Genomic DNA, 25,446 nt, shown 5'->3' with positions numbered 1-25,446 from the left:
CTTACTGCCAAAATGTATCACTTTGCACTTCTCTGAGTTAAATTTCATCTGCCACGTGTCCGCCCATTCCACCAGCCTGTCTATATCCTCTTGAAGTCTATCACTATCCTCCTCACTGTTCACTACACTTCCAAGTTTGGTGTCATCTGCAAATTTGGAAATTGTGCCCTGTACACCCAAGTCCAAGTCATTAATATATATCAAGAAAAGCAGTGATCCCAGCACCGACCCCTGGGGAACACCACTGTACACCTCCCTCCAGTCCGAAAAACAACCGTTCACCACTACTCTCTGTTTCCTGTCATTTAGCCAATTCTGTATCCATGTTGCTACTGCCCCCTTTATTCCATGGGCCACAATCTTGATGACAAGCCTATTATGCGGCACTTTATCAAATGTCTTTTGAAAGTCCATACACACAACATCAACGGCATTGCCCTCATCTACCCTCTCTGTTACCTCATCAAAAAACTCTATCAGGTTAGTTTAACACGATTTGCCTTTAACAAATCCATGCTGGCTTTCCCTAATCAATCCACACTTGTCCAAGTGACTGTTAATTCTGTCCCGGATTATCGTTTCTGAAGGTCTCCCCACCACCGAGGTTAAACTGACTGGCCTGTAGTTGCTGGGTTTATCGTTGCAGTCTTATTTGAAGATCAGCCATGATCTGATTGAATGGAGGAGCAGGCTCGAGGGGCCGATTGGCCTACTCCTGCTCCTATTTCTTATGTTCACTCTTTTAGCCACGCATTCACCTTCCTGATCTGCCTGTCCCTGGGCCAATTAGCATGTGGCTCGGGGAGTAATCCCGAGATTACCACCCACGAGGTCCTGTTTTTTAATTTATTCCTAGTTTCTGATACTCCCTTAGCAGGACCTCCTCCTTGTTCTTCCCAATGTCATTGGTCCCGACATGGACCACGACCACTGGATCCTCCCCCTCCCTTTCCAGGTTTCTCTCCAGTTGCTCCGAGATGTCCTTTACCCTTGCACCAAGTAGGTCACACACCCTCCTGGACTCTCGGTCACGACTCCAGAGGACGCTATCTATCCCCGATTATAGAATCTCCTATGACTACAACTTTTTCAGTTTAAGGGCACAGTTCAGTCTGGGGTCCTGTTTAAGGGCACAGTTCAGTCTGGATTCCTGTTTAAGGGCACAGTTCAGTCTGAGGTCCTGTTTAAGGGCACAGTTCAGTCTGGGGTCCTGTTTAAGGGCACAGTTCAGCCTGGGGTCCTGTTTAAGGGCACAGTTCAGTCTGGGGTCCAGTTTAAGGCCACAGTTCAGTCTGGGGTCCTGTTTAAGGGCACAGTTCAGTCTGGGGTTCTGTTTAAGGGCACAGTTCAGCCTGGGGTCCAGTTTAAGGGCACAGTTCAGTCTGGGGTCCTGTTTAAGGGCACAGTTCAGTCTGGGGTTCTGTTTAAGGGCACAGTTCAGTCTGGGGTCCAGTTTAAGGGCACAGTTCAGCCTGGATTCCTGTTTAAGGGCACAGTTCAGTCTGGGGTCCTGTTTAAGGGCACAGTTCAGTCTGGGGTCCAGTTTAAGGGCACAGTTCAGTCTGGGGTCCAGTTTAAGGGCACAGTTCAGCCTGGGGTCCAGTTTAAGGGCACAGTTCAGTCTGGGGTTCTGTTTAAGGGCACAGTTCAGTCTGGGGTTCTGTTTAAGGGCACAGTTCAGTCTGGGGTCCTGTTTAAGGGCACAGTTCAGCCTGGATTCCTGTTTAAGGGCACAGTTCAGTCTGGGGTCCTGTTTAAGGGCACAGTTCAGCCTGGGGTCCTGTTTAAGGGCACAGTTCAGTCTGGGGTTCTGTTTAAGGGCACAGTTCAGTCTGGGGTTCTGTTTAAGGGCACAGTGCAGTCTGGGGTCCAGTTTAAGGGCACAGTTCAGTCTGGGGTCCAGTTTAAGGGCACAGTTCAGTCTGGGGTCCAGTTTAAGGGCACAGTTCAGTCTGGGGTTCTGTTTAAGGGCACAGTTCAGTCTGGGGTTCTGTTTAAGGGCACAGTTCAGTCTGGGGTCCTGTTTAAGGGCACAGTTCAGCCTGGGGTCCTGTTTAAGGGCACAGTTCAGTCTGGGGTTCTGTTTAAGGGCACAGTTCAGTCTGGGGTTCTGTTTAAGGGCACAGTTCAGTCGGGGGTCCAGTTTAAGGGCACAGTTCAGTCTGGGGTCCAGTTTAAGGGCACAGTTCAGCCTGGGGTCCAGTTTAAGGGCACAGTTCAGTCTGGGGTTCTGTTTAAGGGCACAGTTCAGCCTGGATTCCTGTTTAAGGGCACAGTTCAGTCTGGGGTCCTGTTTAAGGGCACAGTTCAGCCTGGATTCCTGTTTAAGGGCACAGTTCAGTCTGGGGTCCAGTTTAAGGGCACAGTTCAGTCTGGGGTCCAGTTTAAGGGCACAGTTCAGCCTGGGGTCCAGTTTAAGGGCACAGTTCAGTCTGGGGTCCAGTTTAAGGGCACAGTCAGTCTGGGGTCCTGTTTAAGGGCACAGTTCAGTCTGGGGTCCTGTTTAAGGGCACAGTTCAGCCTGGGGTCCTGTTTAAGGGCACAGTTCAGCCTGGGGTCCTGTTTAAGGGCACAGTTCAGTCTGGGGTTCTGTTTAAGGGCACAGTTCAGTCTGGGGTTCTGTTTAAGGGCACAGTTCAGTCGGGGGTCCAGTTTAAGGGCACAGTTCAGTCTGGGGTCCAGTTTAAGGGCACAGTTCAGCCTGGGGTCCAGTTTAAGGGCACAGTTCAGTCTGGGGTTCTGTTTAAGGGCACAGTTCAGCCTGGATTCCTGTTTAAGGGCACAGTTCAGTCTGGGGTCCTGTTTAAGGGCACAGTTCAGCCTGGATTCCTGTTTAAGGGCACAGTTCAGTCTGGGGTCCAGTTTAAGGGCACAGTTCAGTCTGGGGTCCAGTTTAAGGGCACAGTTCAGCCTGGGGTCCAGTTTAAGGGCACAGTTCAGTCTGGGGTCCAGTTTAAGGGCACAGTTCAGTCTGGGGTCCTGTTTAAGGGCACAGTTCAGTCTGGGGTCCTGTTTAAGGGCACAGTTCAGCCTGGGGTCCTGTTTAAGGGCACAGTTCAGCCTGGGGTCCTGTTTAAGGGCACAGTTCAGCCTGGGGTTCTGTTTAAGGGCACAGTTCAGTCTGGGGTCCTGTTTAAGGGCACAGTTCAGTCTGGGGTCCTGTTTAAGGGCACAGTTCAGCCTGGGGTTCTGTTTAAGGGCACAGTTCAGTCTGGGGTCCAGTTTAAGGGCACAGTTCAGTCTGGGGTTCTGTTTAAGGGCACAGTTCAGTCTGGGGTTCTGTTTAAGGGCACAGTTCAGTCTGGGGTCCAGTTTAAGGGCACAGTTCAGTCTGGGGTTCTGTTTAAGGGCACAGTTCAGTCTGGGGTTCTGTTTAAGGGCACAGTTCAGTCTGGGGTTCTGTTTAAGGGCACAGTTCAGTCTGGGGTCCTGTTTAAGGGCACAGTTCAGCCTGGGGTTCTGTTTAAGGGCACAGTTCAGTCTGGGGTCCAGTTTAAGGGCACAGTTCAGTCTGGGGTCCTGTTTAAGGGCACAGTTCAGTCTGGGGTCCTGTTTAAGGGCACAGTTCAGCCTGGGGTCCTGTTTAAGGGCACAGTTCAGCCTGGGGTCCTGTCTCAGTCCTTCCAGTCTTCAAATCGCGTCTCTTAAAATTGGGGAATTACTTCATTTTTTTTACTCCTGACAGGATCAGGCGGCTGTTTCCATGGAGACCAAGACTAGGCCCGGGCCGCCTGAGTGCTGTCTCTCTGTTAAGGCGGACCTGTGGGCGGAGCTGATGGATGAGGAAAGTACGTAAAGCCTTTTTATTAAACGTCCCTGTGACATCAAGATCTTAATGGAGTGATTGTCTGTCCCGTTGCACCGATACTAACGGCGAGGCGGGTTGGCAGCCGGGGGGGGGGGTGGGGGGTTGGGCACGTGGCAAACCCGCATGAACCAAACTTTGCGACCCGATCGCACGCTGTTTGATGATGATTCACGTCCTCCCCGGGTCTCGCGCCCGGCAGCTGGTCTGATGGACAGGATGGCTGCTGTCAGGAGCCGCAACACAATGGCGGGGGGGGAAAGAGAGAGAGTGAGACATCATCCAGCGCTGGACTGGAAGACCGGGGGAGTGGGGGGGAGAGGGGAAGACCGGGGGTCAGGGGGGAGGGGAAGACCGGGGGAGTGGGGGGGAGAGGGGAAGACCGGGGGTCAGGGGGGAGGGGAAGACCGGGGGAGTGGGGGGGAGAGGGGAAGACCGGGGGTCAGGGGGGAGAGGGGAAGACCAGGGATGGGGGGGAGGGGAAGACCGGGGGAGTGGGGGGGAGAGGGGAAGACCAGGGATGGGGGGGAGGGGAAGACCGGGGGAGTGGGGGGGAGAGGGGAAGACCAGGGATGGGGGGGAGGGGAAGACCGGGGGAGTGGGGGGGAGAGGGGAAGACCAGGGATGGGGGGGAGGGGAAGACCGGGGGAGTGGGGGGGAGAGGGGAAGACCAGGGATGGGGGGGAGGGGAAGACCGGGGGAGTGGGGGGGAGAGGGGAAGACCAGGGATGGGGGGGAGGGGAAGACCGGGGGGAGTGGGGGGGAGAGGGGAAGACTGGGGATGGGGGGGGAGAGGGGAAGACCGGGGATGGGGGGGGAGAGGGGAAGACCGGGGGTGGGAGGGGGGGAAGACCGGGGATGGGGGGGGAGAGGGGAAGACCGGGGATGGGGGGGGAGAGGGGAAAGACTGGGGATGGGGGGGGAGAGGGGAAGACTGGGGGTGGGGGGGAGGGGAAGACCGGGGGTAGGGGGAGAGGGGAAGACCAGGGGTCAGGGGCGGGAGGGGAAGACCGGGGGTAGGGGGAGAGGGGAAGACCGGGGATGGGGGGGGAGAGGGGAAGACTGGGGGTGGGAGGGGGGGGAAGACCGGAGATGGGGGGGAGAGGGGGAGAGGGGAAGACTGGGGGTGGGAGGGGGGGGAAGACCGGGGATGGGGGGGGAGAGGGGAAGACCGGGGATGGGGGAGGAGAGGGGGAAGACGGGGGATGGGGGGGGAGAGGGGAAGACTGGGGGTGGGAGGGGGGGAAGACCGGGGATGGGGGGGGAGAGGGGAAGACTGGGGGGTGGGAGGGGGGAGAGGGGAAGACGGAGGATGGGGGGGGAGAGGGGAAGACCGGGGATGGGAGGGGGGGAAGACCGGGGATGGGGGGGAGAGGGGGAGAGGGGAAGACTGGGGGTGGGAGGGGGGAAGACCGGGGATGGGGGGGGGAGGAGAGGGGAAGACTGGGGGATGGGGAGGGGAGAGGGGAAGACCGGGGATGGGGGGGAGAGGGGAAGACGGTGGGTGGGGAGATCGGGGGGGAGGGGGGACGATCAGGGGAAGTCCGGTGGGGGGAGGAGAGGGAAAGATTGGGGGGTGTAGATTGGGAGGGAGAGGGGAAGATCGGGGGGACTGGGGGGACATCGGACATCGGAGCAGGACACAGAGGGAGGTGCATTTAGTGTTTTCACTTCATTGCATGGGTTTTTTGGATGTAATTTATTTCGTTCCTTGTTCCCTGACCCGGCCCTGGTTTCACCGGGTGTGATCCGGAGACGGTGGGAAAGCCGCCCAGTTAAGTTAAAAATCTTTCGAATCCCGTCCTCTGTCCCAGGTAAAGTGCCTGAAGATCCTCAATGAGGGAAATAACTGTCACCCTGGCGGCTTTAATTGCCCGGGCGGGACTTCCGTTCCCGGGTCACCCACACGCACACAGGTGGGTCCCTGGGAAACTCGGAAGTCGGCGGATTGGAGGCGGCTTCCAAACCCGAACGGGATTTGTACGATTTTCGAAACCCCCCACCCCCAACGCACCCGCATTTGCCCCTTAAAATCACCCCCAAGTTGTCAGCCGGGGCTCGTGGGAACTCCCTTGCCTCTGGGTCAGAGGTTTGTCAGTTCAGGCCCCGCTCCAGGCACCGGGCGATTAATCTGCCGTCTCCTCTCTCATTACAGATCGTCCTCCAATAGTGGCCGTGGGATCTTTTGCATCCACCTGAGAGAACAGACGGGGCCTCGGTTTAACGTCTCATCCGAAAGACGGCACCTCCAACAGTGCGGCACTCCCTCAGTACTGACCCTCCGACAGTGCAGCGCTCCCTCAGTACTGACCCTCCGACAGTGCGGCGCTCCCTCAGTACTGACCTTCCGACAGTGCAGCACTCCCTCAGTACTGACCCTCGGACAGTGCGGCGCTCCCTCAGTACAGACCCTCCGACAGTGCAGCGCTCCCTCAGTACAGACCCTCCGACAGTGCAGCGCTCCCTCAGTACTGACCCTCCGACAGTGCGGCACTCCCTCAGTACTGACCCTCCGACAGTGCAGCGCTCCCTCAGTACAGACCCTCGGACAGTGCAGCGCTCCCTCAGTACAGACCCTCCGACAGTGCAGCGCTCCCTCAGTACTGACCCTCCGACAGTGCGGCGCTCCCTCAGTACTGACCCTCCGACAGTGCAGCGCTCCCTCAGTACTGACCCTCCGACAGTGCAGCGCTCCCTCAGTACTGACCCTCCGACAGTGCGGCGCTCCCTCAGTACTGACCCTCCGACAGTGCGGCACTCCCTCAGTACTGACCCCTCCGACAGTGCGGCGCTCCCTCAGTACTGACCCTCCGACAGTGCGGCGCTCCCTCAGTACTGACCCTCCGACAGTGCGGCACTCCCTCAGTACTGACCCTCCGACAGTGCGGCGCTCCCCTCAGTGCTGCACTGGGAGTGTCGGCCTGGATTTTGTACTCAAGTCTCTGGAGTGGGACATGAACCCATGACCGTCTGACTCGGAGACGAGAGCCACGGCCGACACCCTTGAATCTGTGATCCTTGGGGAAAGTATTATTTTGTCGGAGGGTCAGTACTGAGGGAGTGTTGCACCGTCGGAGGGTCAGTACTGAGGGAGTGCTGCACTGTCGGAGGGTCAGTACTGAGGGAGTGCTGCACTGTCGGAGGGTCAGTACTGAGGGAGTGCTGCACTGTCGGAGGGTCAGTACTGAGGGAGCGCTGCACTGTCAGAGGGTCAGTACTGAGGGAGCGCCGCGCTGTCGGAGGGTCAGTACTGAGGGAGTGCTGCACTGTCGGAGGGTCAGTACTGAGGGAGTACTGCACTGTCAGAGGGTCAGTACTGAGGGAGTGCTGCACTGTCGGAGGGTCAGTACTGAGGGAGCGCCGCACTGTCGGAGGGTCAGTACTGAGGGAGCGCTGCACTGTCGGAGGGTCAGTACTGAGGGAGCGCCGCACTGTCGGACGGTCAGTACTGAGGGAGCGCCGCACTGTCGGAGGTGCCGTCTTTCGGATGAGATGTTAAACCGAGGCCCGATCTGCCCTCTCGGGTGGATGTAAGAGATCCCACGGACACTATTTCGAAGAAGAGCAGGGGGGAGTTCTCCCCGGTGTCCTGGGGCCAATATTTATCCCTCAACCAACATCACTAAAAAAACAGATTAATTTCCGATTGTGGGATCTCGCTGTGCGCAAATTGGCTGTCGCGTTTCCCACATCACGGCAGAAGTACTCCATCGGGTGTAAAGTGCTGTGGGACGTCCTGAGACGGTGAAAGACGCGACTGAAATCAAGGTTCTTTCTTCCTCCTCTTTTATTTCTAGGTCCTTCTGATGGCGATGGGACCAGCGGGAGCGATGATGATTGGCTGCTCACTGACGCTACCTCTCCACTCACCGAATTTCTCTCGTTGAAGCAGGAAGCTGCCGGGGGAACATTTTCGCAGGCGGACAAGGAGCACCCGAATGGGAAGGTAGCTGTGCGAGGACCCATCGTCCCAGCCTGACGTGGGCAGCTAACGTACCATCGACATCCTGGCCCGGCTTTACCCACGGGGAAAGGGGTTGACTCTGAACTGCCCTCTGAAGTGGCGGAACAAACTCCTCACTTGGATCAAAAAAAACCGTGGCACGCAGCGGTTTCCAGGGGCGAGGCCCACCGCCACCTTCTCGAGGGGGCGACTCGGGGCGGGCAATCAATGCCGGCCTCGCCAGCGACGCCCGCACCGCCGCCCCCCCACGCCACCGCAGAATGCATTTTTTTTTAAAACCGCACTCAAAGCTATTTTAAATACAGTCAATCGATTTAAGTAATGCTAATGCGATTTATAAATGGATGTTTAATGACTTCTCGTGTTCTGATGTTTGCTAACCCGCTTTCACACGCTCAATTTAAACTATTTCTGTTTCTTCTGTTTCTCAATTTTCCTTTACCCTAAATCCCACCTCCCACTTCCCCCCTCCATCATCTGCCAATGCAACCCCCACCCCCCACCCCCCACCCCCCCGCCTCTCGACTCCATCCCTTTAATTTGCCTTGCCGTTGGGATGCAACATTGGTGGGCTCCATGTTTGGTGGCTCATCAATTCATGGGATGCATGCTCTGTCTTGTCATCCTTCACTGGGGATCTATATCTTGCACGGACCATCTATTTCTGGGATGCATCATTGGCCTGGCCATTCCTAACTTGGGGGGTGGTGGGATCCATCTTGTTGGCCGACCATTCATCCTGGTCGTCCTGGTCATTGGGTGGCCCATGTTCCGGTTGGCCAATCCCAGCAGCCCCATCACTCCCCTCTGCTGTTGGTGATGACCCATCTGCTGGCCTTCCTCGAACGTTACTCACACATGCAGCGTCTCCAGGACAAAGCCTCCGAGTACAGGGCCCGGCTGAGGCGGGAGGAGGTCAAGAGCAAGAAGCAGCTGAAGGTGTTGAGAAGAGCTTGCAAGCAGGAGATGAGGGACAAGCTGAGCCTGATTGAGAACCTCCAGGATATCATCAGCGAGCAGGAGACACTAGTGAGGAAACTTCAGACTGGAGGTGAGGAATCCTCTTTCCTTTATAAAACACTGGTTAGGCCTGAGCTGGAGTATTGTGTTCAATTCTAGGCACCGCACTTTAGGAAGGAGTCAAGGCCTTAGAGAGGGTGCAGAAGAGATTTACTAGAATGGCCCCAGGGATGAGGGACTTCAGTTATGTGGAGAGACTGGAGAAACTGGGGTTGTTCTACTTAGAACAGAGAAGGTTAAGGGGAGATTTGATCGAGGTGTTCAAAATCATGGAGCGTTTTGACAGAGTAAATAAGGAGAAACTGTTTCCACTGGCAGGAGGGTCGGTAACCAGAGGACACGGATTTAAGGTGATCGGCAAAAGAACCAAAGGCGACATGAGGAAGAACTTTTACGCAGCGAGTTGTTCCGATCTGGAATTCACTGCCTGAAAGGGCGGTGGAAGCAGATTCAATAATAACTTTCAAAAGGGAATTAGATAAATACTTGAAGGGAAAAAATTGACAGGGCTATGGGGAAAGAGCAGGGGAGTGGGACTAATTGGATAGCTCTTTCAAAGAGCAGGCACAGGCACGATGGGCCGAATGACCTCCTCCTGTGATTCTAAGTGAGGTTATTTTGTATTAAGTGAAATTATTTCAAGCTTTGTTACGGTTGAATAAAGCTCTGCTCAGACCCCATCCGGAGACTGCGTTCAGTTCTGGGCACCGCACCTCAGGAAGGATAGATCGGCCTTGGAGGGGGTGCAGCGCAGATTCACCAGAATGATACCGGGGATAAAAGGGTTAAATTACGAGGACAGGTTGTATAGACTGGGCTTGTATTCCCTCGAGTGTAGAAGATTAAGGGGTGATCTAATTGAGGTGTTTAAGATAATTAAAGGATTTGATAGGGTCGATAGAGAGAAACTATTTCCTCTGGTGGGAGAGTTTTGTTTTTATTCGTTCATGGGATGTGGGCGTCGCTGGCGAGGCCGGCATTTATTGCCCATCCCTAATTGCCCTTGAGAAGGTGGTGGTGAGCCGCCTTCTTGACAACTGAGTGGCTTGCTAGGCCATTTCAGAGGGTGATTAAGAATCAACCACATTGGTGTGGGACTGGAGTCACATATAGGCCAGACCGGGTAAGGACGGCAGGTTTCCTTCCCTAAAGGACATTAGTGAACCAGATGGGTTTTTTTTACGACAATCCGGTAGTTTCATGGCTAGAACAAGGGGGAATAACCTTAAAATTAGAGCTCGGCCGTTCAGGGCTGATGTCAGGAAACACTTCATCACACAAAGGGGAGTGGAAATCTGGAACTCTCTCCCCCAAAAAGGCTGTTGAGGCCGGGGGTCAATCGAAAATTTCAAAACTGAAATTGAAAGATTTTTGTTGGGTGACGGTATCGAGGGTTACAAGGCGGGTAGATGGAGTTAAGCTACAGATCAGCCATGATGTAATTGAATGGCGGAACAGGCTCGAGGGGCTGAATGGCCTCCTCCTGTTCCTACGTTCGTTTGGAAATGACAAGGCTAAGAGTAAACCTGATAGAGAAAGGGATTCGATAGGGTCGTTGAGGTGAAACTTGACTAGAACTTCAAATGGTGCCCTGCCCGTTTTTCAGGCACAAAGCTGACACCTAAGCATCCAATATGGCGGGCGGGCGGGCGGGCGCGAGCGCTCATTACGTTTCTCAATTTTCCTTTACCCTAAATCCCACCTCCCACTTCCTCCCTCCATCATCTGCCAATGCAACCCCCACCCCCCACCCCCCGCCTCTCGACTCCATCCCTTTAATTTGCCTTGCCGTTGGGATGCAACATTGGTGGGCTCCATGTTTGGTGGTTCATCAATTTATGGGATGCATGCTCTGTCTTGTCATCCTTCACTGGGGATCTATATCTTGCACGGACCATCTATTTCTGGGATGCATCATTGGCCTGGCCATTCCTAACTGGCGTTAGGGGACTGTTAGTGCACCAACCGCCATATTGGTAAAGGCAGAAAAAGAGGCATCCTGGGCCCACGCCTGAAATAGGTCCCTGCTTTTTTTTTTGTAGGCAGTGAAAGTATTTGAACAAAGGCCAAGGGACCAGTGGACTGTGTGTTACTTCATTCGTTCCTGCCTGTCCACAATTCGTTGAGCAGAATGGCCATACAGGAAAACATGGTCTACATGCGGCCTACCCAGCGGTCAGCTCACTCAGCACTGACTGGGCCCAGAACCTCAGGGATTACTGGCTCAGATCTTCCTTCAGGAGAGCTGTGAAGCCATTCTTGTAGATTGTCAGTGGCTGGTTTGGATTGGCCTCTGCTCATATATTCACTGGCGACAGCAGTGTGTAAACCACCTCTATCTGAATCATTCACCTATCCTGTGTTAGGTTGGGTTCTGCTGAATTGTGACTGGACTTTGCTTTTGGAGGCCGGAATTGGACTGAATTAGGGTTGAACTGGGTTAGATTGTGTTAAGTCAACTTGGAGTGGGTTGGGGTAAATTGGAATTGGGTAGTGGTGGGTTGAATTGGGCTGTGCTCGGCTAAATTGGAGTGTGTGATTGAGTGGAACAAGGCTGGGCTGGGTTGTTTTGGGCTAAATTATTTGGTGAGTTGAGCCGGGTTGATTTGAGGGGCTGGGCTGTGTTGATTTGAGGGGGTGGGCTGTGTTGATTTGAGGGGGTGGGCTGGGTTGATTTGAGGGGGTGAGTTGGGTTGATTTGAGGGGGTGGGCTGTGTTGATTTGAGGGGGTGGGCTGTGTTGATTTGAGGGGGTGAGTTGGGTTGATTTGAGGGGGTGGGCTGTGTTGATTTGAGGGGCTGGGCTGGGTTGATTTGAGGGGCTGGGCTGTGTTGATTTTAGGGGGTGAGTTGGGTTGATTTGAGGGGGTGGGCTGGGTTGATTTGAGGGGCTGGGCTGGGTTGATTTGAGGGGCTGGGCTGTGTTGATTTTAGGGGGTGGGCCGGGTTGATTTGAGGGGGTGGGCTGTGTTGATTTGAGGGGGTGGGCCGGGTTGATTTGAGGGGGTGAGTTGGGTTGATTTGAGGGGGTGGGCCGGGTTGATTTGAGGGGGTGGGCTGGGTTGATTTGAGGGGCTGGGCTGTGTTGATTTGAGGGGGTGGGCTGTGTTGATTTGAGGGGGTGAGTTGGGTTGATTTGAGGGGGTGGGCTGGGTTGATTTGAGGGGGTGAGTTGGGTTGATTTGAGGGGGTGGGCTGGGTTGATTTGAGGGGCTGGGCTGTGTTGATTTGAGGGGGTGAGTTGGGTTGATTTGAGGGGGTGAGTTGGGTTGATTTGAGGGGCTGGGCTGGGTTGATTTGAGGGGGTGGGCTGTGTTGATTTGAGGGGGTGAGTTGGGTTGATTTGAGGGGGTGGGCTGTGTTGATTTGAGGGGGTGGGCTGTGTTGATTTGAGGGGGTGGGCTGTGTTGATTTGAGGGGGTGGGCTGTGTTGATTTGAGGGGGTGGGCTGGGTTGATTTGAGGGGGTGGGCTGTGTTGATTTGAGGGGGTGGGCTGGGTTGATTTGAGGGGGTGGACTGGGTTGATTTGAGGGGGTGGGCTGGGTTGATTTGAGGGGCTGGGCTGTGTTGATTTGAGGGGGTGAGTTGGGTTGATTTGAGGGGGTGGGCTGTGTTGATTTGAGGGGCTGGGCTGGGTTGATTTGAGGGGCTGGGCTGTGTTGATTTTAGGGGGTGAGTTGGGTTGATTTGAGGGGGTGGGCTGGGTTGATTTGAGGGGCTGGGCTGGGTTGATTTGAGGGGCTGGGCTGTGTTGATTTTAGGGGGTGGGCCGGGTTGATTTGAGGGGGTGGGCTGTGTTGATTTGAGGGGGTGGGCTGGGTTGATTTGAGGGGCTGGGCTGTGTTGATTTGAGGGGGTGAGTTGGGTTGATTTGAGGGGGTGGGCTGGGTTGATTTGAGGGGGTGAGTTGGGTTGATTTGAGGGGGTGGGCTGGGTTGATTTGAGGGGCTGGGCTGTGTTGATTTGAGGGGGTGAGTTGGGTTGATTTGAGGGGGTGAGTTGGGTTGATTTGAGGGGCTGGGCTGGGTTGATTTGAGGGGGTGGGCTGGGTTGATTTGAGGGGGTGGGCTGTGTTGATTTGAGGGGGTGGGCTGGGTTGATTTGAGGGGGTGAGTTGGGTTGATTTGAGAGGGTGGGCCGAGTTGATTTGAGGGGGTGGGCTGGGTTGATTTGAGGGGGTGGGCTGTGTTGATTTGAGGGGGTGGGCTGTGTTGATTTGAGGGGGTGAGTTGGGTTGATTTGAGGGGGTGGGCTGTGTTGATTTGAGGGGGTGAGTTGGGTTGATTTGAGGGGGTGGGCTGTGTTGATTTGAGGGGGTGAGTTGGGTTGATTTGAGGGGGTGAGTTGGGTTGATTTGAGGGGGTGGGCTGTGTTGATTTGAGGGGGTGGGCTGTGTTGATTTGAGGGGGTGAGTTGGGTTGATTTGAGGGGGTGGGCTGTGTTGATTTGAGGGGGTGAGTTGGGTTGATTTGAGGGGGTGGGCTGGGTTGATTTGAGGGGATGGGCTGGGTTGATTTGAGGGGGTGAGTTGGGTTGATTTGAGGGGGTGAGTTGGGTTGATTTGAGGGGCTGGGCTGGGTTGATTTGAGGGGGTGGGCTGTGTTGATTTGAGGGGGTGAGTTGGGTTGATTTGAGGGGGTGGGCTGTGTTGATTTGAGGGGGTGGGCTGTGTTGATTTGAGGGGGTGGGCTGGGTTGATTTGAGGGGGTGAGTTGGGTTGATTTGAGAGGGTGGGCCGAGTTGATTTGAGGGGGTGGGCTGGGTTGATTTGAGGGGGTGGGCTGTGTTGATTTGAGGGGGTGGGCTGTGTTGATTTGAGGGGGTGAGTTGGGTTGATTTGAGGGGGTGGGCTGTGTTGATTTGAGGGGGTGAGTTGGGTTGATTTGAGGGGGTGGGCTGTGTTGATTTGAGGGGGTGAGTTGGGTTGATTTGAGGGGGTGAGTTGGGTTGATTTGAGGGGGTGGGCTGTGTTGATTTGAGGGGGTGGGCCGTGTTGATTTGAGGGGGTGGGCCGTGTTGATTTGAGGGGGTGGGCTGTGTTGATTTGAGGGGGTGGGCTGGGTTGATTTGAGGGGGTGGGCTGTGTTGATTTGAGGGGGTGGGCTGTGTTGATTTGAGGGGGTGGGCTGTGTTGATTTGAGGGGGTGGGCTGGGTTGATTTGAGGGGGTGGGCTGTGTTGATTTGAGGGGGTGAGTTGGGTTGATTTGAGGGGGTGGGCTGTGTTGATTTGAGGGGCTGGGCTGTGTTGAGTTGAGGGGGTGAGTTGGGTTGATTGAGGGGGTGGGCTGGGTTGATTTGAGGGGGTGGGCTGTGTTGATTTGAGGGGGTGAGTTGGGTTGATTTGAGGGGGTGGGCTGTGTTGATTTGAGGGGCTGGGCTGTGTTGATTTGAGGGGGTGGGCTGTGTTGATTTGAGGGGGTGAGTTGGGTTGATTTGAGGGGGTGGGCTGTGTTGATTTGAGGGGGTGAGTTGGGTTGATTTGAGGGGGTGGGCTGGGTTGATTTGAGGGGGTAGGCTGGGTTGATTTGAGGGGGTGGGCTGTGTTGATTTGAGGGGGTGAGTTGGGTTGATTTGAGGGGGTGAGTTGGGTTGATTTGAGGGGGTGGGCTGTGTTGATTTGAGGGGGTGGGCTGTGTTGATTTGAGGGGGTGAGTTGGGTTGATTTGAGGGGGTGAGTTGGGTTGATTTGAGGGGGTGGGCTGTGTTGATTTGAGGGGGTGGGCTGTGTTGATTTGAGGGGGTGGGCTGGGTTGATTTGAGGGGGTGGGCTGGGTTGGTTTGAGGGGGTGGGCCAGGTTGATTTGAGGGGGTGGGTTGGGTTGATTTGAGGGGGTGGGTTGGGTTGATTTGAGGGGGTGGGCTGTGTTGATTTGAGGGGTTGGGCCAGGTTGATTTGAGGGGGTGGGTTGGGTTGATTTGAGGGGGTGGGCTGTGTTGATTTGAGGGGGTGAGTTGGGTTGATTTGAGGGGGTGGGCTGGGTTGATTCGAGGGGGTGAGTTGGGTTGATTTGAGGGGGTGGGCTGTGTTGATTTGAGGGGGTGAGTTGGGTTGATTTGAGGGGGTGGGCTGTGTTGATTTGAGGGGGTGGGCTGGGTTGATTTGAGGGGGTGGGCTGGGTTGATTTGAGGGGGTGGGCTGTGTTGATTCGAGGGGGTGAGTTGGGTTGATTTGAGGGGGTGAGTTGGGTTGATTTGAGGGGGTGGGCTGGGTTGATTTGAGGGGGTGGGCTGGGTTGATTTGAGGGGGTGGGCTGTGTTGATTTGAGGGGGTGGGCTGTGTTGATTTGAGGGGGTGGGCTGTGTTGATTTGAGGGGGTGGGCTGTGTTGATTTGAGGGGGTGAGTTGGGTTGATTTGAGGGGGTGGGCTGTGTTGATTTGAGGGGGTGAGTTGGGTTGATTTGAGGGGGTGGGCTGGGTTGATTTGAGGGGATGGGCTGGGTTGATTTGAGGGGGTGAGTTGGGTTGATTTGAGGGGGTGAGTTGGGTTGATTTGAGGGGCTGGGCTGGGTTGATTTGAGGGGGTGGGCTGTGTTGATTTGAGGGGGTGAGTTGGGTTGATTTGAGGGGGTGGGCTGTGTTGATTTGAGGGGGTGGGCTGTGTTGATTTGAGGGGGTGGGCTGGGTTGATTTGAGGGGGTGAGTTGGGTTGATTTGAGAGGGTGGGCCGAGTTGATTTGAGGGGGTGGGCTGGGTTGATTTGAGGGGGTGGGCTGTGTTGATTTGAGGGGGTGGGCTGTGTTGATTTGAGGGGGTGAGTTGGGTTGATTTGAGGGGGTGGGCTGTGTTGATTTGAGGGGGTGAGTTGGGTTGATTTGAGGGGGTGGGCTGTGTTGATTTGAGGGGGTGAGTTGGGTTGATTTGAGGGGGTGAGTTGGGTTGATTTGAGGGGGTGGGCTGTGTTGATTTGAGGGGGTGGGCCGTGTTGATTTGAGGGGGTGGGCCGTGTTGATTTGAGGGGGTGGGCTGTGTTGATTTGAGGGGGTGGGCTGGGTTGATTTGAGGGGGTGGGCTGTGTTGATTTGAGGGGGTGGGCTGTGTTGATTTGAGGGGGTGGGCTGTGTTGATTTGAGGGGGTGGGCTGGGTTGATTTGAGGGGGTGAGTTGGGTTGATTTGAGGGGCTGGGCTGTGTTGATTTGAGGGGGTGGGCTGTGTTGATTTGAGGGGCTGGGCTGTGTTGATTTGAGGGGGTGAGTTGGGTTGATTGAGGGGGTGGGCTGGGTTGATTTGAGGGGGTGGGCTGTGTTGATTTGAGGGGGTGAGTTGGGTTGATTTGAGGGGGTGGGCTGTGTTGATTTGAGGGGCTGGGCTGTGTTGATTTGAGGGGGTGGGCTGTGTTGATTTGAGGGGGTGAGTTGGGTTGATTTGAGGGGGTGGGCTGTGTTGATTTGAGGGGGTGAGTTGGGTTGATTTGAGGGGGTGGGCTGGGTTGATTTGAGGGGGTAGGCTGGGTTGATTTGAGGGGGTGGGCTGTGTTGATTTGAGGGGGTGAGTTGGGTTGATTTGAGGGGGTGAGTTGGGTTGATTTGAGGGGGTGGGCTGTGTTGATTTGAGGGGGTGGGCTGTGTTGATTTGAGGGGGTGAGTTGGGTTGATTTGAGGGGGTGAGTTGGGTTGATTTGAGGGGGTGGGCTGTGTTGATTTGAGGGGGTGGGCTGTGTTGATTTGAGGGGGTGGGCTGGGTTGATTTGAGGGGGTGGGCTGTGTTGATTCGAGGGGGTGAGTTGGGTTGATTTGAGGGGGTGAGTTGGGTTGATTTGAGGGGGTGGGCTGGGTTGATTTGAGGGGGTGGGCTGGGTTGATTTGAGGTGGTGAGTTGGGTTGATTTGAGGGGGTGAGTTGGGTTGATTTGAAGGGGTGGGCTGGGTTGATTTGAGGGGGTGGGCTGGGTTGATTTGAGGGGGTGGGCTGTGTTGATTTGAGGGGGTGGGCTGTGTTGATTTGAGGGGGTGGGCTGGGTTGATTTGAGGGGCTGGGCTGTGTTGATTTCAGGGGGTGGGCTGGGTTGATTTGAGGGGGTGGGCTGGGTTGATTTGAGGGGCTGGGCTGTGTTGATTTCAGGGGGTGGGCTGGGTTGATTTGAGGGGGTGGGCTGTGTTGATTTGAGGGGGTGGGCTGGGTTGATGTTCCACTGTCGTGCACTGGGGTAGGTTTGGGAGAATTGAATTGGTCTGATGGAGTTTGGGTTTAATTGAATTAAATAAAATGTACAGCACAGAAACAGGCCATTCGGCCCAACAGGTCCATGCTGGTGTTTATGCTCCACACGAGCCTCCTCCCTCCCTCCCTACTTCATCTCACCCTATCAGCATATCCTTCTATTCCTTTCTCCCTCATGTGTTTATCGAGCTTCCCCTTAAATGCATCAACTACTCCTTGTGGGAGCGAGTTCCACATTCTCACCACTCTCTGGGTAAAGAAGTTTCTCCTGAATTCCCTATTGGATTTATTATTTATATTTATGACCCCTAGTTCCGTTCTCCCCTGCTTCCAGCAGGTGTCCCTCGCGCCTGCTCAACCGTGAGACACCCAGAGTTCTCGCCCTCCCTCTCAGCCGGGCCTGTCCTCGAAACTAATGCCCAAATTCACTTCCACAAACAATTGGTCTGGAAATTCAGTCGGCGGATCGATGGGCCGTCCTCGTTAGCAAAGACCTGTGGGCACCAGGCAGATTGCCGGTCATAGAACATCGGAACAGGAGGAGGCCGTTCAGCCCCTCGAGCTTGTTCTACCATTCAATTAGAGCATGGCTTAACTCCATTTAATTGCCTTGGTTCCATATCCCTTACCCAACAAAAATCTATCAATCTTAGTTTTAAAATTTTCAATTGACCCCCAGCCTCAACAGCCTTTAGCGGGAGAGAGTTCCAGATATGCAGAAGGGCAAGAATATCAGAGGGATTGGGTCCCGGCCGAGGGCCTCGGGGGAGAGGGAGATGGTGGGAGAAAGAGGGGGGAGAGGAGAGGGGGAGTGGGGAGGAGAGGAGAGGGTGAGGGAGGAGAATGAGGGGGGAGAGGAGAGGGAGAGGGAGGAGGAGTGGGGGGGAGAGGAGAGGGAGAGGGAGGAGAATGAGGGGGGAGAGGAGAGGGAGGTGTGAGGGAGGGAGAATGAGGGGAGAGGGGGAGAGAGAGGGAGAATGAGGGAGGAGAGGGGAAGGGGTAAGGGGAGAGGAGGAGAGGGAGGGTTGAGGGGGGAAAGGGAGGGAGGCATTCGGCATGCTTGGTTTCATTGGTCAGAACATTGAATGCAGGAGTTGGGATGTCTTGTTGAAGTTGTACAAGACATTAGTAAGGCCACACTTGGAGTACTGTGTACAGTTCTGGTCACCCTATTATAGAAAGGATATTATTAAACTAGAAAGAGTGCAGAAAAGATTTACTAGGATGCTACCGGGACTTGATGGTTTGACTTACAGGGAGAGGTTAGACAGACTGGGACTTTTTTCCCTGGAGAGTAGGAGGTTAAGGGGTGATCTTATAGAAGTCTATAAAATAATGAGGGGCATAGATAAGGTCAATAGTCAAAATCTTTTCCCAAAGGTAGGGGAGTCTATAACGAGGGGGCATAGATTTAAGGTGAGAGGGGAGAGATACAAAAGGGTCCAGAGGGGCAATTTTTTCACTCAAAGGGTGGTGAGTGTCTGGAACGAGCTGCCAGAGGCAGTAGTAGAGGCGGGTACAATTTTGTCTTTTAAAAAGCATTTGGACAGTTACATGGGTAAGATGGGTATAGAGGGATATGGGCCAAGTGCAGGCAATTGGGACCAGCTTAGTGGTATAAACTGGGCGACATGGACATGTTGGGCCGAAGGGCCTGTTTCCATGTTGTAAACTTCTATGATTCTATGATTCTATGAATTGAGGGGAGGGGTGAGGGAGTGGGGGAGGGGTGAGGGGAGAGGGAGTGGGAGGACGAGTGTGGTTTTAATGTGGAGGAGGGAGGGAGGGTTTCTCCCACTCTTCCTGGCTCCAGCAACAACAACAAAAACTTGCATTTATATATCCCGCCTTTAATGTAGTAAAACGTCCCAGGGCGCTTCACAGGAGCGATTATCAAACAAAATTTGACACCGAGCCACATAAGGAGATATTAGGACAGGTGACCAAAAGCTTGGTCAAAGAGGTAGGTTTTAAGGGTCAAAATCCTGGAACTCCCTTCCTAACAGCACTGTGGGAGAACCTTCACCACACGGACTGCAGCGGTTCAAGAAGGCGGCTCACCACCACCTTCTCAAGGGCAATTAGGGATGGGCAATAAATGCCGGCCTCGCCAGCGACGCCCACATCCCATGAACGAATAAAAAAAGGAGTGTCTTAAAGGGGGAGAGAGAGGTGGAGAGGTTTAGGGAGGGAATTCCAGAGCTTAGGGCCCAGGCAGCTGAAGGCACGGCCGCCAATGGTGGAGCGATTAAAATCGGGGACGCCGATGGAGTGCTGCACTGTCAGAGGTGCCGTTTTTTGGATGAGACGTTGAACCGAGGCCCTGTCTGCCCTCTCAGGTGGATGTAAAAGATCCCACGGACACTATTTTGAAGAAGAGCAGGGGGGAGTTCTCCCCAGTGTCCTGGGGCCAATATTTATCCCTCAACCAACATCACGAAAAACAGATTATCTGGTCATTTATCTCATTGCTGTTTGTGGGATCTTGCTGTGCGCAGGCTATTGGCCCCGACAACATCCCGGCTGTAGTACTGAAGACTTGTGCTCCAGAACTAGCTGCGCCTCTAGCCAAGCTGTTCCAGTACAGCTACAACACTGGCATCTACCCGACAATATGGAAAATTGCCCAGGTATGTCCTGTCCACAAAAAGCAGGACAAATCCAATCCGGCCAATTACCGCCCCATCAGTCTACTCTCAATCATCAGCAAAGTGATGGAAGGTGTCGTCGACAGTGCTATCAAGCGGCACTTACTCACCAATAACCTGCTCACCGATGCTCAGTTTGGGTTCCGCCAGGACCACTCGGCTCCAGACCTCATTACAGCCTTGGTCCAAACATGGACAAAAGTGCTGAATTCCAGAGGTGAGGTGAGAGTGACTGCCCTTGACATCAAGGCAGCATTTGACCGAGTGTGGCACCAAGGAGCCCTAGTAAAATTGAAGTCAATGGGAATCAGAGGGAAAACTCTCCAGTGGCTGGAGTCATACCTAGCACAAAGGAAGATGGTAGTGGTTGTTGGAGGCCAATCATCTCAGCCCCAGGGCATTGCTGCAGGAGTTCCTCAGGGCAGTGTCCTAGGCCCAACCATCTTCAGCTGCCTCATCAATGACCTTCCCTCCATCATAAGGTCAGAAATGGGGGTGTTCGCTGATGACTGCACAGTGTTCAGTTCCATTCGCAACCCCTCAGATAATGAAGCAGTCCGAGCCCGCATGCAGCAAGACCTGGACAACATCCAGGCTTGGGCTCATAAGTGGCAAGTAACATTCGCGCTAGACAAGTGCCAGGCAATGACCATCTCCAACAAGAGAGAGTCTAACCACCTCCCCTTGACATTCAACGGCATTACCATCGCCGAATCCCCCACCATCAACATCCTGGGGGTCACCATTGACCAGAAACTTAACTGGACCAGCCACATAAATACTGTGGCTACGAGAGCAGGTCAGAGGCTGGGTATTCTGCGGCGAGTGACTCACCTCCTGACTCCCCAAAGCCTTTCCACCATCTACAAGGCACAAGTCAGGAGTGTGATGGAATACTCTCCACTTGCCTGGATGAGTGCAGCTCCAACAACACTCAAGAAGCTCGACACCATCCAGGACAAAACAGCCCGCTTGATTGGCACCCCATCCACCACCCTAAACATTCACTCCCTTCACCACCGGCGCACTGTGGCTGCAGTGTGTACCATCCACAGGATGCACTGCAGCAACTCGCCAAGGCTTCTTCGACAGCACCTCCCAAACCCGCGACCTCTACCACCTGGAAGGACAAGAGCAGCAGGCACATGGGAACAACACCACCTGCACGTTCCCCTCCAAGTCACACACCATCCCGACTTGGAAATATATCGCCGTTCCTTCATCGTCGCTGGGTCAAAATCCTGGAACTCCCTTCCTAACAGCACTGTGGGAGAACCTTCACCACACGGACTGCAGCGGTTCAAGGAGGCGGCTCACCACCACCTTCTCAAGGGCAATTAGGGATGGGCAATAAATGCCGGCCTCGCCAGCGACGCCCACATCCCATGAACGAATAATAAAAAATAAAAAATTGGCTGCCGTGTTTCCCACATTACAACAGTGACTACACTTCAAAAGGTGCTTCATTGGCTGTAAAGCGCTTTGGGACGTCCTGAGATCATGAAAGGCGCTGTAGAAATGGGAGTCTTTCATTCTCATCCACCTGTGAAGTACCTTTATCTGGATTGTGAGAGTTTTCGACTGAAATTAGTGCTTGTGGCTAAAATGGTGTCGCCGTAGCAACACCTGTGGCTAGTCAGAGATTTCTATTGGACAGCACTGAGTTTTCCCAATACGTTTGTGTGTTGTAGGATGTGAATTGACCACTGACAGTTCTCCTTGTTCCGAAGGCTCTCCGTCTCCCGCCGTCTCTCCGTCTCCCGCCGTCTCTCCGTCTCCCGCCGTCTCTCCGTCTCCCGCCGTCTCTCCGTCTCCCGCCGTCTCTCCGTCTCCCGCCGTCTCTCCGTCTCCCGCCGTCTCTCCGTCTCCCGCCGTCTCTCCATCAGTCGGAGTGCAGAGGCTGGTGGAGTCAATCAGTGCACTACAGAGTGAAAGGACTAAGCTGATGGAGGAGGTACAATGCATCAAACTGGAGGTGGAGCACGGGGAGAACGAGAAGCAGCAACTGTCAGCCAGCTTCAAGTTCCAGGTAAGGCCGATCCCGTCCCCCTCAATAGTTCGCAGAGAGCCGTATAATCCTGGTCTTCAACATTCTATACTGTGTATTCACCCCATTGTACACCGTGCGTTTCCTGTGTATTCACCCCATTGTACACCGTGCGTTTCCTGTGTATTCACCCCATTGTACACCGTGCGTTTCCTGTGTATTCACCCCATTGTACACTGTGCGTTTCCTGTGTATTCACCCCATTGTACACCGTGCGTTTCCTGTGTATTCACCCCATTGTATACGTTGCGTTTCCTGTGTATTCACCCCATTGTACACCGTGCGTTTCCTGTGTATTCACCCCATTGTACACCGTGCGTTTCCTGTGTATTTATCCCATTGTACACCGTGCGTTTCCTGTGTATTCACCCCATTGTATACGTTGCGTTTCCTGTGTATTCACCCCATTGTACACCGTGCGTTTCCTGTGCATTCACCCCATTGTATACGTTGCGTTTCCTGTGTACTTACCCAATTGTACACCGTGCGTTTCCTGTGCATTCACCCCATTGTACACCGTGCGTTTCCTGTGTATTCACCCCATTGTATACGTTGCGTTTCCTGTGTACTTACCCAATTGTATACCATGCGTTTCCTGAGTATTTACCCCATTGAATACCGTGCGTGTCCTGTGTATTTACCCCATTGTACACCGTGCGTTTCCTGTGTATTCACCCCATTGTACACTGTGCGTTTCCTGTGTATTCACCCCATTCTAGACCGTGCGTTTCCTGTGTATTCACCCCATTGTATACGTTGCGTTTCCTGTGTATTCACCCCATTGTACACTGTGCGTTTCCTGTGTATTCACCCCATTCTAGACCGTGCGTTTCCTGCGTATTCACCCCATTGTATACGTTGCGTTTCTTGTGTATTCACCCCATTGTACACTGTGCGTTTCCTGTGTATTCACCCCATTGTATACCTTGCGTTTCCTGTGTATTCACCCCATTCTAGACCGTGCGTTTCCTGTGTATTCACCCCATTGTATACCGTGCGTTTCCTGTGTATTCACCTCATTGTACACCGTGCGTTTCCTGTGTATTCACCCCATTGGACACCGTGCGTTTCCTGTGTATTCACCCCATTGTACACCGTGCGTTTCCTGTGTATTCACCCCATTGTACACCGTGCGTTTCCTGTGTATTCACCCCATTGTACACCGTGCGTTTCCTGTGTATTCACTCCATTGTACACCGTGCGTTTCCTGTGTATTCACCCCATTGTACACCGTGCGTTTCCTGTGTATTCACCCCATTGTACACCGTGCGTTTCCTGTGTATTCACCCCATTCTAGACCGTGCGTTTCCTGTGTATTCACCCCATTGTACACCGTGCGTTTCCTGTGTATTTATCCCATTGTACACCGTGCGTTTCCTGTGTATTTATCCCATTGTATACCGTGCGTTTCCTGTGTATTCACCCCATTGTACACCATGCGTTTCCTGAGTATTTACCCCATTGAATACCGTGCGTGTCCTGTGTATTTACCCCATTGTACACCGTGCGTTTCCTGTGTATTCACCCCATTGTACACTGTGCGTTTCCTGTGTATTCACCCCATTCTAGACCGTGCGTTTCCTGTGTATTCACCCCATTGTATACGTTGCGTTTCCTGTGTATTCACCCCATTGTACACTGTGCGTTTCCTGTGTATTCACCCCATTCTAGACCGTGCGTTTCCTGTGTATTCACCCCATTGTATACGTTGCGTTTCTTGTGTATTCACCCCATTGTACACTGTGCGTTTCCTGTGTATTCACCCCATTCTAGACCGTGCGTTTCCTGTGTATTCACCCCATTGTATACCGTGCGTTTCCTGTGTATTCACCTCATTGTACACCGTGCGTTTCCTGTGTATTCACCCCATTGGACACCGTGCGTTTCCTGTGTATTCACCCCATTGTACACCGTGCGTTTCCTGTGTATTCACCCCATTGTACACCGTGCGTTTCCTGTGTATTCACCCCATTGTACACCGTGCGTTTCCTGTGTATTCACCCCATTGTACACCGTGCGTTTCCTGTGTATTCACCCCATTGTACACCGTGCGTTTCCTGTGTATTCACCCCATTGTACACCGTGCGTTTCCTGTGTATTCACCCCATTCTAGACCGTGCGTTTCCTGTGTATTCACCCCATTGTACACCGTGCGTTTCCTGTGTATTTATCCCATTGTACACCGTGCGTTTCCTGTGTATTTATCCCATTGTATACCGTGCGTTTCCTGTGTATTCACCCCATTGTACACCGTGCGTTTCCTGGGTATTCACCCCATTGTACACCGTGCGTTTCCTGTGTATTTATCCCATTGTACACCGTGCGTTTCCTGTGTATTTATCCCATTGTACACCGTGCGATTCCTGTGTATTCACCCCATTGTACACCATGCGTTTCCTGGGTATTCACCCCATTGTACACCGTGCGTTTCCTGTGTATTCACCCCATTGTACACCATGCGTTTCCTGTGTATTTATCCCATTGTACACCATGCGTTTCCTGTGTATTCACCCCATTGTACACCGTGCGTTTCCTGTGTATTCACCCCATTGTACACCGTGCGTTTCCTGTGTATTCACCCCATTGTACACCATGCGTTTCCTGTGTATTCACCCCATTGTACACCATGCGTTTCCTGTGTATTTATCCCATTGTACACCATGCGTTTCCTGTGTATTCACCCCATTGTACACCGTGCGTTTCCTGTGTATTCACCCCATTGTACACCGTGCGTTTCCTGTGTATTCACCCCATTGTACACCATGCGTTTCCTGTGTATTTATCCCATTGTACACCATGCGTTTCCTGTGTATTCACCCCATTGTACACCGTGCGTTTCCTGTGTATTCACCCCATTGTACACCATGCGTTTCCTGTGTATTTATCCCATTGTACACCATGCGTTTCCTGTGTATTCACCCCATTGTACACCGTGCGTTTCCTGTGTATTTATCCCATTGTACACCATGCGTTTCCTGTGTATTCACCCCATTGTACACCATGCGTTTCCTGTGTATTCATCCCATTGTACACCATGCGTTTCCTGTGTATTCACCCCATTGTACACCGTGCGTTTCCTGTGTATTTATCCCATTGTACACCGTGCGTTTCCTGTGTATTTATCCCATTGTACACCGTGCGTTTCCTGTGTATTTATCCCATTGTACACCATGCGTTTCCTGTGTATTCACCCCATTGTACACCATGCGTTTCCTGTGTATTCATCCCATTGTACACCATGCGTTTCCTGTGTATTCACCCCATTGTACACCGTGCGTTTCCTGTGTATTTATCCCATTGTACACCGTGCGTTTCCTGTGTATTTATCCCATTGTACACCGTGCGTTTCCTGTGTATTCACCCCATTGTACACCATGCGTTTCCTGTGTATTCACCCCATTGTACACCGTGCGTTTCCTGTGTATTCACCCCATTGTACACCATGCGTTTCCTGTGTATTCACCCCATTGTATACCGTGCGTTTCCTGTGTATTCACCCCATTGTACACCGTGCGTTTCCTGGGTTAGAAATCTGGGTCTGTCTGGTGTATCCCTGACTGACCTGTAGATTGAGCTGTCTGGACCTGTCAGTCTGGGCTCCTATCGCTGTGTCACTGGGTTGCCTTGTTTACAATGGGAGACACTGGGGCAGCATCACACAGAGCTGTCTGAACCTGGAAGGTCACCGTGTGATGCTCACCTCTCCTAATGGATTGACAGGGTTGGGTCGAGTCCATTGTAAGGCACATTGTCCATGGGCAGCAGAAGAAGTGGCTTTTCAGTCAAATATTCCTTTCTTTCTT

The 25,446-nt window shown here is 53.6% G+C and overlaps 2 protein-coding genes across 3 annotated transcripts in view; one reads left to right on the top strand and one right to left on the bottom strand.

Moving 5' to 3' along the window:
- LOC137300050 (fucolectin-1-like) overlaps positions 1-25,446 on the bottom strand; it is a 433,112-nt gene that overhangs the window by 85,167 nt on the left and 322,499 nt on the right. The gene's annotated exons all lie outside the window — the stretch shown is intronic.
- Positions 8,114-25,446, top strand: part of LOC137332590 (kinesin-like protein KIFC3) — a 51,609-nt gene continuing 34,276 nt past the window's right edge. The window contains 4 exon segments of the mRNA XM_067996533.1: positions 8,114-8,140; positions 8,559-8,798; positions 18,440-18,459; positions 21,454-21,625. Of these exon segments, the coding sequence (XP_067852634.1) occupies positions 8,114-8,140; positions 8,559-8,798; positions 18,440-18,459; positions 21,454-21,625 (459 nt within the window).

This window comes from Heptranchias perlo, chromosome 2 (genome assembly GCF_035084215.1).
Source record: "Heptranchias perlo isolate sHepPer1 chromosome 2, sHepPer1.hap1, whole genome shotgun sequence".
Taxonomy (NCBI): Eukaryota; Metazoa; Chordata; class Chondrichthyes; order Hexanchiformes; family Hexanchidae; genus Heptranchias; species Heptranchias perlo.
This window is presented reverse-complemented; position numbering and strand designations above follow the sequence as displayed.